The sequence below is a fragment of the Crinia signifera genome, chromosome 3 (assembly GCF_055691185.1).
Source record: "Crinia signifera chromosome 3, ASM5569118v1, whole genome shotgun sequence".
Taxonomy (NCBI): domain Eukaryota; kingdom Metazoa; phylum Chordata; class Amphibia; order Anura; family Myobatrachidae; genus Crinia; species Crinia signifera.
In genome coordinates this window covers 203852619-203867856 of record NC_139219.1, presented here as the reverse complement: position 1 = coordinate 203867856, position 15238 = coordinate 203852619, and the positions used below count along the sequence as shown (strand labels likewise).

General features: G+C 39.2%; 1 protein-coding gene across 3 annotated transcripts in view; it reads right to left on the bottom strand.

The window, feature by feature from the left end:
* The window catches only part of KHDRBS2 (KH RNA binding domain containing, signal transduction associated 2), a 361420-nt gene that overhangs the window by 100607 nt on the left and 245575 nt on the right, over positions 1 to 15238 (bottom strand). For all 3 annotated transcript variants that reach the window (XR_014471754.1, XR_014471753.1, XM_083177313.1), the window contains exon 7: positions 950 to 1032. Coding sequence is in view for 1 of the 3 variants with exons in the window: in XM_083177313.1 (XP_083033439.1) it covers positions 950 to 1032 (83 nt within the window). In the remaining 2 variants the exon portion in view is untranslated. The remainder of the gene's footprint in view (positions 1 to 949; positions 1033 to 15238) is intronic.

Below are 15238 nucleotides of genomic sequence, written 5' to 3'. Positions count from 1 at the left end.
TAAGAATCATTATTGGTACAATGATGATAGCTGTGGTTAAGCTCCACTTCAAAGTGTCTTTTCAGATGCTCTGACCAATCAGAGCAGAGCCACTCTGACTGCTTAGAAGAACAGAGTTAGAGATTTTAAATCTGTTCCACCAGAATTATTTTATCACCAGTTTTTTTTTTTTTACTTTGGAGCCTTGTTTAAAGAAGAGGTTCTATCCCCCTGGATTCAGATTGGCAATAAATTGGAAAAAGGGTGATAGCATCTACTAGAGAACTACAGTTCCCAGCTGTCAGAACAAGGGTATTTTTTCTAAGAGTGGATGGGATACAGTTTAAAGTGCAACATTCAAAAGTTCTCTGTTATTCTTCTCCATCAGTCAAGGTTGCTGGCAGTTACTCTGTGTCACTTTTGACTGTCCATGAGGACTCCTATTATACTTTTGCAAGACTTTTGCAAGAGGAAATAATATGTAACTGGCGCTAAATATGAGCAAGAACATGATTACTTGGCATTTAAATTCAGTATCTGAGATATTACACAAACTTTGTGTCATGTTTTGAAACCTTGTTTTATGCACACATAAAATATATTTGTGTGTATTTCATGTGTTTGATGTGTTTAAACAACATAAATGCAAGATACCTCAAGATACATCATTGAAATATAAAAATATTCTGAAATATGGAATAATCCGTTATCCAAAATTCTTCCGGTCATGAGCATTGTGGATAAGGGATACTCAGCCTGTACTAAACAAAATGTTTCACACACTTAATTTAATCCCTTTTCTCTATACTACTGTATATCACATTAGTACTATACCAGTATCAGCTAAATAATAAATAGATGAGTATCCACCAGAATTATGCTACTTGGTGTTTACAGTTTTCCATTGGTTGGTTTCTTCAGGAGGCATATTATGATTTATATATTTAATGTAGAAAGAAATCAAACATACCTTTGTGGTTGCACTGTGTAGCTGTCTTCGTAATCCTCATAACTTTGGTCATCAAAATCATCCCCAAAGCCATCATCATAACCCTTTAGAAAAATATAGAAATGTTCATTTATTAAAACTACATTTCATTTTTTTTTATGTTCATTAAATACCCTTTTAGTCATTTAAAACATTCAAAGCATACAGTGGGCCTGATGCATGTTTGTAAATAAAGTAGAAAAGCAGGTAAATGTGTGTCTGGAACAAACCAAGTTGCCATGCAAGGGCTGCAAATATATTTAGATTTTTTTCTGTGCAGAGTAAATACCAGCTGCTTTGCATGTACAGATGTAGCCAAGCTCAGCTTGACTGCAACTAGGCACACCGACGTGCTTACATGTATATGTGAATTTGCATATGATCACGCCAGTGAGCATGTGTAATTTACTTAAAAACATGAATCAGACCAAGTATTAAAAGACATTGTTATGGATGGCACTTAGGGGTTTATTTACTAAGATGGGAGCTCTATTGAACATGTTGCCCATAGCAACTAAAAATGAAAAGAAGTTGTGTTGCCCATAGCAATCAATCAGATTCTACCATTTCTCTGTTGCATCCTAGAAAATAATAAAGGACAGAATATGATTGGTTACTATGGGCAATATCACCTCTTTACATTTTTAGAACCATTAGTAAATTTACAATTAAGGGGTTTATTTAATAAGATGGGAGTTCTATTAAAGATGGGATATTGCTATGGGCAACCAATAAGATTTTATCTATTACATTCTAGAAGGTGCTAAAAAAGTAGATTCAGATGGTTGCTATGGGCAACATCTCATCCTATTTTGAACAGAAGTTTCTCAGCCAGCAAAGGATCAGTTTCTTTACAGTAAGGGCAGTTAAGATATGTAATACGCCAGGGAAGGTTGTGATGGCAGACTCAATTGATGTGTTTAAGAAAGGGTTAGATATCACATGTGTTCACTATTGACTTTACTATATGTTACTCTTGAATATGACAAGTATATACATAATACTTCCTCTATTCTATATGTATTATCTAAGATGTCTCAATAAAGAAAGTAAAAAAAAAAGAAAAGGTTAGATACATTTTTTGCAGAAAAGAGTATCCAGGGTTACACCCGTTCACTAAATATATAGTAGCGCACCCAGAAAAAAATAGGTCTGCCATCTTGGTTCATAAGGCATTCCTGGATTGAAACAGATTGGTGGTTGCTTCATCATTTACAAATATAAGATAAAGGGTACTTATGTAGTATCTGGGCGTCCGATTTAGAAATCGGATCGCATCGCATCGTATCGCATGCGACCAAATCGTATGCGATGGTCAAGATTTTTCCATAGGATTCAATGTTAAAATGGTCTGAGTCCATTTTAACATAGAATTCAATGGGAAAAAGGGGTCCTTTTCCTTTCCCCACTATCCAAGTGGGCATGAAGTTGGATATAAACCTGTGGCGAGCGTAGCGAGCCACCGAGCCCGAAGCGTGGCGAGCGTAGCGAGTGCCGCGAGGGGACACAGAATACTTTTTAAGAAATATGCGTCCCCTCGCGGGGCACGCTTCGCTCGCCACGCTTCGGGCTCGGTGGCTCGCTGCGCTCGCCACGCTATATAAAATCAACTCTATGCCCACTTGGATAGTGGGGAAATGAACAGGACCTTCTTAACATTGAATCCTATGCAAAATCGCATCGAATCGCATCGCATCTGATTGTATGCCTTAAGGTAAGGCATACAATCACAAAATCGGCAGCCCAGATACTACATAAGTACCAGATAAAGACCACAGATGATTCAATAAAGCAGTGGTTTTCTAATTTTTTACCTTGCGGCACACTAAATACGATTTTAAAATTGCCAAGGCACACCATGAGATCCCCACAGGGCAAAACACATTGGCCCCCACAAGAAAAAAATAAACAAACCTATTGCCCCCCCCCCCTTCCCCCCCATATAAAAAACAAACACAATAGTCCACACAGGTAACAAAAATAAAATACATTGGCCCTTTATATGAAAGGAAGAGACCAGTAAATAACAGTTAAACTGGTGGTGGATGTAAACTGGTTTGGGCATCTCTAGATCTGGGGGCACACTTAAGAACCACTCAAGGCACACTAGTGAGCCACGGCACAGTGGTTGAAAAACACTGCAATAAAGGTTGAACTTGATGGATTGGTTTATTTTCTCAACCTCATTAACTGTGTAACTATGTAGACTGCTAATATAATAATTAAATAAAACACTTGTAACAAACACATTCCTTAAGATGATGACATTATTATTATTATTATTATTATTATTATTACTATTATTATTATTTACACCATACAGGAAAATTACTTCTGAACACACAGATAATACATTATATTAAAAAAGACAGGGAAAAATAATAATTTAGATCAGGCATGTCCAACGTTGGCCCTCCAGATGTTGTGAAACTACACATCCCAGCATGCTTTGCCATAGTTTTGCTATTAGAGAATGCTAAAACTATTGCAAAGCATGCTGGGATGTGTAGTTTCAAAACATCTGGAGGACCAATGTTGGACATGCCTGATTTAGATAGTAATAACAGCCATCAGCGACCCATTGCCTTATACGAGCAGCAAGACAGAATCAGATCCGCAAATGCAGGTAAGACAAGATTGTATGTATATATATATATATATATATATATATATATATATATTTCTAGAAAAAGAGACAGGGGCGCTCCATAGTGCGTTACCAAAAGCGTGGACGTGGACGTTGCTGAAGGAGCAAGCACATCTCCGACACTTATGAGATTATATTTTATGCTGATGTACATTGTGGTTGTGTTAACCGCCTTTTAGGGTACGTGACCAATTGCTTTTAATGCTGGAAGAAAATCCTTGAAATAAAAACTGTTTACTTTTGATAACGCACTATGGAGCGCCCCTGTCTCTTTTTCTAGAAATCTTCCACCTGTGAATCCAGGTATTAAGAGGGAGCAGCCGGTCTAATTTACAGACTACAGTGCAAGAAAGAAGCGAAATTTGGGTGATACACCCTATTGGACTATTCTAAAGACTTGCGCAATTCTGCTGGTGATATATATATATATATATATATAGATGTGGTGGGTGCGGCACTCACGGCGTAATAAATAAGCAGCAGACAGTAGTTGGATATCAACGTTTCAATTTCATTTCTATAATGAAATTGAAACGTTGATATCCAACTACTGTCTGCTGCTTATTTATTACGCCGTGAGTGCCGCACCCTGACTGCCGGACCCAGCACCGGTTCCTATGGTAACCAATCAACAATGCGGCGTACAACGCCGATGATTCTATAATGCAATGTAAATATTACAGGAACAGATCTACATAGTGTCAGATAAAATACATCAGCACCGAGTAACATGATGTATTTTATCTGACACTATGTGGATGACGCACAGTGAGTGCGCGGATGCCTCTGACGTCAGAGCGCGACCGTGGTGAGCCGTCAACGGCGGGAATCTCCGTAAGGGGTGGTACTTGGTGGTATGTATAAATGTGTGTTTTATTTGTTATGTCATTTCTATCCTGAAGAAGAACCCAATAAAGGAGGTTCGAAGCGTTGATTTCAACTGCTGGTATCCTGTCTTTACTTGTGTCGAGTGCCGCCGACTGTCTGCTATATATATATATATATATATATATATATATATATATATATACTGTGTATATATATTTATATATAGCAGGTGTAGTCCTGGCACTCACTGATACTTTGTACTTTAATCAGTCCGGGGCCTTCCGTAACACTCTGACAGGTCAGCGCGTCCTAGATACCAGCATACTCAGCGGCACTCGGTCACAATAAAGAAACACACGGAAGGCGTCATTTGGCGTTCCGTGTGTTTCTTTATTGTGACCGAGTGCCGACGAGTATGCTGGTATATATATTGTATATATTACAGTTATATATTTTTAGCGGAGATGCTGCTTCTAATAATCGCTACTATATATATATATATATATATACATACATATATTTAACTGGTCAATTGATCACTATAAGATTGGAAGGAAGATGAGATTCCGTGAGCACTTTGACAACAAACCCAAGGGACCCCAAACTGTACAGAACCCCCAGATTACCCAGAGTTCAACTACAATCAAAAAATTTAAGAGGAATAGCCAATTTGACCCTCCCTCTAGAAATGCGAGCCTCAAAACTTTTTTGAGGGTAATTGATAGAGGTTGCAGAGAAACTGAGCGCCAGACAAAAAAACTATTTGATAATCTCAGCACAAGTGAGAGACAGGCTCTCACCTCCTTAAAAAACAACAATAAGCTCATAATAAGAAATGCAGAAAAAAGAGGGGCGGTGCCGGTCTTGCAGGACTTCGTATCATACAACAATGAGGTCCTGAAGCAATTATCAGACCACATGACATACCAGAAAGTTGTAAAAAATCCCATGCAGTCAGTAAAAAAACAAGGCTGATGCTTTGATTAAATTAGGTGATGACCAGGGATGGTTGGACGAGGATGAAGTAGCCTTCTTAACAGTGGCACATCTGATTTGCCCTGTTATGTATACTCTGCCGAAGGTTCACAGGACTCTTGTGGACCCTCCAGGACGTCCGATTATTGTTTTACAGCCCCTGGCAAAATATCTTGATTACCATCTACAACCCCTGGTCAGAGATACCTATCTGAAGGATACTGGTCACTTACTAAGGGATTTAGACCAGATTGGGGTTTTGCCAGATGATGTTATATTGGGCACACATGATGTGTTCTCATTATATACATTATATACAATCATACCTCATATAGATGGTCTTTTTGCCGTTGGGGAAGCCTTACAAGCACGTACAAGTAAAGGCCCCCCAGTGGAATTCTTACTGTCATTACTTGAGCTGGTTTTGAAAGAAAATCATTTTATGTACGAAGGCGACCATTTTGTCCAGCTAGCAGGAACAGCGATGGGGTCCAATGTGGCCCCTAGCTACGCGAACCTGTATATGGACTTATATGAGTATACACGTATAATACCACAATATGGGGATCGCCTATTATACTTTAAACGTTTCATTGACGACGTGATTGTCATCTGGCAGGGTGATGTTGACTCATTTAATGATATGGTGACATACCTAAATGAAGTTACGAGTTCAATGCATTTTACAGCCACATGTAGCTCTGTTGAAATAAACTTCCTAGATGAGACAATCTCAAGGAAAGGAGGCAGGCTACAGTACACACTCTTCAGAAAGGACACAGACCGTAACACATTGCTTTGGGCGACAAGTCACCATCCACCAAAATTGAAGTCCAACCTGCCTGTATCTCAGTTTCTCCGCGTTTTGCTCAACAACTCGGATCCTTAGGTTGCGGAGGTGCACATGATCGAGTATTTTGACAGATTTTTATCCAGAGGCTACAATAAAAATGATATCGAGAGATGTCTCAAGAAAGCCAGAGACACTCACCAGATGAAACATGGTACAACTGAAAATATTTCACAGGAACGCCTGATACTTAATTACAAAAGATAGGAAAAGCGCCCACTGTTGGGAGTTGTTGTCAAAGTCCTCCAAAAAAAGGGGAAAGAACTATTTTTGGAGGACTTTGACAACAACTCCCAACAGTGGGCGCTTTTCCTATCTTTTGTATTTACTGTCTCTCTTTACCCAGGGAAGGTAACCCCTGGGCAGGTTAGTGCCGCCTTTTTCAGCGCCATTGATTTTATTACTGTTTTCTGTATTACTATTGCCTGATACTTAATGTACACTGTGATACCAACTTGAGTACAACACAGAATTCTATACGCAAGAATTGGCATTTGGCAAATACCAATCAGGCTTTTAAGAAGCTGAAGAATACAAAGCCATTGCTAAGTATCTCAAGAGGTCGTAACCTGAAGGACACTTTATATCGTACAAGTGTAAAACACACAGATGTACCAGAAGGCAACTGGAAGAGTAAAAAGAAAGGATGCTTCAAGTGTCTAGGTTGTTCAACCTGTCAAGGACTGATGGTAGGGACATACTTTTGCCACCCCCATAGTGGGAAAAAGATCTTCCTACGCCATAGGTTACATTGCCAACTGGACCACATAGTCTATTATTTGACTTGCCCTTGTGGATTGGCGTATGTGGGGAAGACCATAAGAACTTTGCGAGAGAGAATAAGTCAACATAAATCCACCATCAAATCCGCATTGGCTACAGGTAGTTCAGATAAACCGGTAGCAGTGCATTTTCTAAAAGCAAAACATCAGATATCAAATCTCCATTACATGGTGATAGATTGGATACCCCCATCGCCAAGAGGGGGCGACGGTGGATTGACACTTCTAAAAAAAGAAGCATTCTGGATACACCACCTTGAAACTGTAGCCCCCAAAGGACTAAATGAGAAGAACACTCTGTCAATGTTCCTGGAGGAACAATGACTCCATTAAATGATCATATAGTGCCATTGATTTTCTATGATTTGTGGTATTGATATTTTGTAATTTTCTATAAGTTCTGGTTTTTGTTTATTTTTTCCTTGCTTAAGTTTGTATTATATATTATTTAATGGCTAAATAGAGATATCAAACACTGGAGAGAATTTATGCTTACATAGATTCCGATGGTGACAGCTGATTGTGTCTGTCGATACCGCCGTATCGATGGTAGCATTTTTATTGTAAAATAAAGTTGTTTTATTTGTTATTGGGCAGCTGTTTATTGAGCAGTTTATGCAAATCCCTGAAATGCCGTAACATCGCCAAATATAAAAATATAAAAGCGGAAGCATAGTTTTGTGTGTGGAGCGCAAAAACTAGTTTCAGGAAGCATTAAGTATTCGGTGGAACGCATAAGGAGTTCCACTGATAGGCAGCGATAGAGAGCGCATCACTGAGGCGATGACGCTAGTAGACTTCCGGCTGCAGGAGGAAGTGATAGCTGGATCAGCTATTGAGACGCACGCCAGAAGTGAAGGTCTTCCTGATTATGTGGAACACACGCTGGCTGCTGTTACATGGCGGCAGTGTGTAGGAGAAAAACCGCTGTTTAGCGTGGTGAGTACAATTTACTATATTTGACACCGCTGTTTCTGCTAAATATTAGATTAGTGGATTCTATGTGATTGATTAATTGTGTGGGATTCTGACCCTATGGGCGGAGCTCACTGGTATTTCAGGGTGAGCATGATCAGCTCAGTTTGCTGCTGCCTATATGGAATTGTGACACCATAAGCTGTCAATTCTGGACCCGAAATGTCGACCATGCTTGAAGATTTTAATTGAGATGAGTTAAATAATTACTTTTGAACAGTTTAAGAAGTCTGGTGAGTGCGCTCTGTTGTACCAACAATCTATGTGGATATATATGGCACACTTGGGAGGACTTTGTTGTGACCTGAGTTTTTACATGCACCCCAGCAGATGTTATCAATGAGTTTTGAGAGTGGTACTTGACAACCCGGATATATACATACATATATATATATATATATATATATATATATATATATATATATATAGGTGTCTGAATCGGCACTCACTCCAATCAAAAGTTAATAGCCTCGGGTGCCTTCTGCATAGATTAGTAGAGGCAGACAGAATGGCAACGTCACTCCGGAGGACTTTTAAGTAAGTATGTTTAATGATACATCACTGGACACAATGCATCAGTCGACGTTTCAATGTTTAAACACATTTTCCTCAAGACTGCGTGTGGCCAAACGTGAGCACTGTCATTTAGCCCCTGTACCGCAAGAAACAATATACATAATTAACTTTTTTTATGGTTGATTTTTGGACCAACAACCGTTGACTGGTGACCACTCATGATAATATCGATGAAGTTGGAACTTTCATTTATGGTATAGGAATCATAATATGTTGCTTTACTTGTGCTATTATTGTTTTCAAGCACATACTGATTTATCTGTTATACTGTATATGCTCTACATGGAAAATATTGAATGAATATATTTTGATAAAAAGACAACAGTTTATTATTAATAGTAATATTATTTGAGTTCAGAATTGAGGATTTTAACCAATTCAAGCTTGCATTATAGGGAACATATATCTTACAATTATGGCTTTGCGCATAAACAGTATATGTTTGTGACACTATTACCAATGGGCTCCATATCTGATCATAATTTTGTTTTAGACACAAGTCTAGACCTCTAGGATACACAGTTTATGGTTTGAAGTCCTACTGTAGGTTAGAGTTTTAAATTTTTACATAAAATCTGATTGCTTTATGGCTTCACAAAAAAAAATTGTACTGGATGTGGCAAGGTATTTAACAGATATGTGTGGTTCAGTTTTTCTAAAAATGGTTTAGCACCGGGGATCCAAATTTTTCTGAGTCTTGGCTCTAGTCTTCCCTTCACACTCAGATCAAGGCAAAACATAATTTACCTAGAGTACGTTTCTGATGTCAGTTGGATCTCACGTGTTTAGGACTCCATATAGAAGTCCCTCACACACAAAAACAGCGATGACTCTATTCACAAACCCCCTGCAGTTTGACTGACAGGAAGTCGCCATTTGGGGGTGGTAACTAGCCAAATTGTTGTATGAATTAGCACTGACTAATTTTTCTGTTTATGCTAATTTTTATAGAGTTAACAATTATAAAAGCGTGACATACAAAGTATAACAATCCTTACTATCTGGATCGGAATTTGGAGATCAATAGGAATCAACTAAAATAATATGTGCCTGATGTCATCATATGGTTAATATTGACATGATAGATAATATCTTGCGAACACCCTGCAGATGTGAAAAAGCTTATGGATTTATAAAATACAGTAGTGACTATACTGAGTATCTCACAGAATGAAAATTTGAGACTACAGATCACTGATTCTAAATTAAATCCATATAACAAATGGGTAAAAACTGAGGTTCCAGATCTACCTACACATTTGGTACGGTGTATCTGATATCAATAGATTGTTAATATTAACATTAAAGATAATATCCAGCTAATACTTTGCGGATGTGAAGTAGCTCATGGGTTTATAAAATATACCAGTCACTATATTCAGTATCTCACAGAATAAGACTGTGGACGATTTTAACACTACAGCAGTGAAATAGGACTGCCTAAATATGTGGAGTTCAAAACTGCAACATTAGTAACTCCAAAAGGAAATCTGAAACTTTTATATAAGTGATCTGAAAGAATTGTATCTCACAACTGGTTTCGACACTGGCAATGATAATACCAATTTACACATAACCAAACTAACAACGGGACTTAACAATAAACAGAACACCCAAGTTTTCTAACCACAGAGATGGGAACTTAAATATTTCTATACTTATTATTTATTTTCGTACTGTCGTGTACTTGATTTTAGATTATATTTCGCGTTATTATCCCTATAATAGGGAACTTACTGAAAAGTAATACAAATGAAGGATAGGGGTAATATACCCACAATTTAATAGTATTCTTTGTGATGTAAAACTCAAGGATTTATTTGAAGAAAAATATGTGAATAAAGCAGTGGTTCCCAAACTGTGTGCTGTGGCACCCTGGGGTGCCTCAGGACACTTGCAGGGGTGCCTTGGGTTGGTGATCGGGGACCAGTTCAAATTAATTATGGTTAATGTAACAGGCAAAACCAATGTTGCTGGCTGCCAGTCATAACATATGTGGACAAACTGAAGCAAATCTTGTTCATCACCATATAATGGACCCTAAGGATGACATTTAAACACAGTTTACTTAATTTCATTTTTGTTTCAGAATTTCTCAAAAAGAAATGTTTGACCCAGTGGTGTATTGACAAAATGTTGATGCTCTAGGGCAGGCATGTCCAAACTATGGCCCTCCAGCTGTTTTGAAACTACAAGTCCTGTCATGCCATGCCACACTTCTGCTATTAGGAAATGCAAAGACTATGGCAAATTAGGATGGGACTTGTAGTTTCACAACAGATGGAGGGCCACAGTTTGAACATACCTGCTCTTGGGTGCCATGATTCAAAAAAGATTGGGAACCACTGGAATAAAGTTTAGATCTTACCCATTTATACTGTGGAGGGATGAGTGCATCCTTACAAATTGGTTTTCTTTGCTTTTCTTGACTCAACCCTTTATTCTAGTTTACAAGGGCCATAAAGAAATGCATAACTGGCTAGATGCCTTTTAAACCTTTATTCACCCCCTGCTCTGCTAACCCCCTACCTGTCGGACACTGAAACCCATATGTGGGACAGTACCCGAAAGGTGTGACTGTAGTTGGGAGGTCTGCCTTGAGGTGAGCCAGTGATGCGCAGCTACCATGCACATGCAGGGTAATTAAATTAGGTCTACTTATTTGCCTCCTCTCTTTGGGCCTTATTCTAGTTCACTATTTCTGACAAAATCCTTCTCAGATGGACAAAACCAGGGCCCTTATTCTGATCGGTGCGGATATTCCCGCATTCTTACGGTGCGGTCCGCACGCCACGGTGTTTTGCCGCGTGCGGCCATCGTCCGTAGAAACGCCCACGTGTCCTCCGCATTCGGACGGACTCACTCTTTAAGAACAGGGCGTGTTTACGGACGACATACAAACCATGCGTGTGCGGGAGAAACACTCCGATTCGGCACGGTATTACAGAGTATTACAGAGTTATGCTCGGGAATACCGCATCCGAACGGGAGCCAAGCGGTGCTACCGCACGTAAGCGGAGTATTTACGCCAAACAACCCACTATGAAGTATCTTCTGCTATACATCACATGACCCACTTATTCAATTACCTATCCTCATAAAAAACTGCTTATTTGGAATTGGAATCAATTAGATTCCAATATATCCTTACAAGCATGCCTAACACATGCATTGCACACATTAACCCTTACAGCAATTGAAGTGCAATGGTTTCAATTAAAGCACTGACAAGCGTCCTATTAGTGAGTAATGAGTAAAGGAGTCGATTCTATTGGGTTCAGGTGTTAATGGTTGTAGTCATTAGGCGTACGTTCGCCTACCGCATGAACGAGTGGTGTACGCAAAGCAATAGTACACTTGTGGACACCGCACATTTCTGCCCTTTTTGATCGCGTGCATTCGGAGTGGTTTCCGAATGTACGCCCCCCAACATAAGTGTACTCCCCCGTGTCCGCCCATGTTTCCGCCCCGTTTTGCCCACTTTGAAACTACGCCCATGTGCCATTCCGCATGACGCCCATAATACGCCCATATTTCCCGACTGATTGCGGCCAACAGTTTTGGACGGGATTTTGCCGAACTGGTACGGAGTCTAGGCGTGGCACATGCGCGTTGCGTTCTCCACGCATGCGCAGACGGCGAAAAGACGCGATCCGTAAGAATGCGGTAAAGTCCGCGTCAATCAGAATAAGGGCCCATGTGCACTGCAGGGTGGGGGGGCAGATGTTACTTGTGCAGAGAGAATTAGATTTGGGTGAGGTTTTACTTCAAAGTGAGATCTATATTGCAGTGTAAAAATAAAGCAGCCAGTATTTACCCTGCACAGAAACAAAATAACTCACCCAAATCTAATTCTCTCTGCACAAGGTACATCTGCCCCACCTGCAGTGCACATGGTTTTGTCAATCTGAGAAGGATTTTGTCAGAAAGAGTGAACTAGAATAAGGCCCTTTGGCACAATCCTCCACCACACAGTGGTGTCAGATTTCCACTCAGCATTATAAGTAAGAAATTAATTGTACATAAAGCTCCAGTCTGCTATAACATATGGAATACACACAATGCACAGAACTGTTAAATTAGAGTTTTATGAAGAGAGTAATACTGTTGCAGAAATTCTACCCTTATACCAAATTAGAGCCATCTTTTACCTAACACATTTTTCCCATACAATCTTCTTCTCAATATAGTATAATCTACAGCAAGATTCACATTAATTGTTAAAGTGAATGGAACTGTTTTTATTATGTATCATATTTGTGTTTGTAAAATATTTTGTTAGAAAAATGAGCTCTTAGACAAAATGATAACCTGAAAATAGAAACCTAAAGATCTCCATCTCTAACTGCTGCAAATTAAAGTCCTATTGGGGAGTAGCTGTTCTCACAACAACAACAAAAATATGAAATATATACCCTAGCCACACTTTTATCTGGCTTCAAAAATCATCCCTCCCTAAATGAAATTTTGTTCCTGAACTGCTCCAAGAAGCTGGTGTAATTCACACTTTATCAAATAAATCAATCTCAGCTCACTTCCTGCTCCATAGCCTGTGCAAACTTCTGCTTCTGTAAAATGACCTCTATTCAGCAAAAACAAACCTACTGTATGGACTCTGGAGTTACCCTGTAGGTGCTCTTGAGCAAATAGAGGCAAATAACACTATAACGAAGTGTTGGAAGCATCTCAGCCACTTTGTGCATCGTGAATTACTTAATGTTTGTTCTGTTCTTATGCACTTGCCAAGTTTACTCTTTATGAAACCATTATCTACCCTCTTCATTTTTGTATACTATTAAAAATAATAAAACTGATTTAATAAATGTATGTCAGAACACTTTCTCAACTGGAAATCATGCAGCACCTTGCCAGATATTTATAAAGGTGAAACCTTACCGCCTACGCACTGTTAAGTACCGAAGGGCATGTGGTCTTGTTAAATGACTCAGAACATGTCATATTTCAGAAATAAGAAATTAAATAAAAGCCGAAACAGAGTTGATTTTCAGTTAGAACACTTTGCATAAGAAAATTAGCTCACCTCATTTATTATATGTGTAATTTCCAAACAATTTACACTAACATGAATAAAATGTCTAGTAATTGCCATTACAGTATGTCAGATTTTTTCCAGAAAAAAAGTTTACTATCTGCTAAACGGAAAAAATACATAGAAACCATAATCATTGCAAATACTTTTGACTAAAGGCCCATACACACTTGAAGATTTTCATTTCAAAAGACTTTGCCAAAATCTTTGATAGATATATCTGTCACCAAAGTAGTGCGTACACACTGATCTATTTTCCCAAAAGAGCAAGAGATGTTCAGGAGGTGAAAGACTTTGCTGAAAATCTTTCATGTAAAGGCTATTTCCATAATGGGCGGGGTTTGATTTCCAAGGGTGGGAGAAGGGGCCATATTATTCTGTGCATTTCTATTTTTGGGTCCTGATTCAGAATTGATCGCTGGGCGGAGTATATTTGGAGAAATGTTATTTTGCATGCGATATCAAACGCAATTTAATACCTTTTTATTTCCCGACTATCCACTACGGCGTGGAGTCGAGTTTATATAGTGTTGCGAGCGCAGCGAGCCACTGAGCCCGAAGCGTGGCGAGCGGACACGGATTATGGTACTTGTGTCGTTTGACGGTGACACCTGATATCGCATTCCGTGTCCCCTTGCGGTGCTCGCTACGCTTCGAGCTCGGTGTCTCGCTGCGCTCGCCACACTATATAAAATCAACTCCACGCCACAGTGGATAGAGGGGATATGAACAGGTATTAAATCGCATGTGATATCGCATGCGATTTAGTGGCGCCGTGAAACTACACAAGGACCCGCCGGTCTATTGGATTATGTGTGTACGCAGCACGGGCTGAAAGATTAGCCACTTTCAGCCCGCGTGCCGCCCCGCCGACTCCCCCTGCTCCCTCCCCCTCCCCCAGCATGCACCTAAATTCTGGCTACAGTACCCCTCCGAATGGCCGCAAGTTCGTCAGGCTGCTGGGCACCCCTCCGCCCGCAGGTCCTTCCGACCACAGGCCCACCTGACATGTCTGCCTGGCTGCCCCCGCACCCCCGCAGCAGCTTCCAGGGTCCCCAGCTGCCTCCTCATATGTTAAAAAAAGCAGTTGTTAAAACATGTATAAAATGAGACCACTGCCACCAAGTGTATTTATATTATAGATATAGATATATATATATATTTATCTATATCTATCTATCTATATCTATATATAATATATCTATATATAATATATCTATATATATATTTATTATCTATAAATATATATATATATATATATATATATTATAATTATAGATAATAAATATATCTATATAGATATAGATATATATCTATATATAATATATATATATATATATATATATATATATATAGATATATAAATATATCTATATATATAAATATATCTATAATATAAATACACTTGTGGGCAATCTCACATTGGTGGCAGTGGTCTCATTTTATAAAAGTTTTAACAACTGCTTTTTTTTTTTAACATATGAGGAGGCAGCTGGGGACCCTGGAAGCTGCTGCGGGGGTGCGGGGGCAGCCAGGCAGACATGACCGTGGTCCGTGGAAGAACGGGAGGACTTGCCGGCGGAGGGGT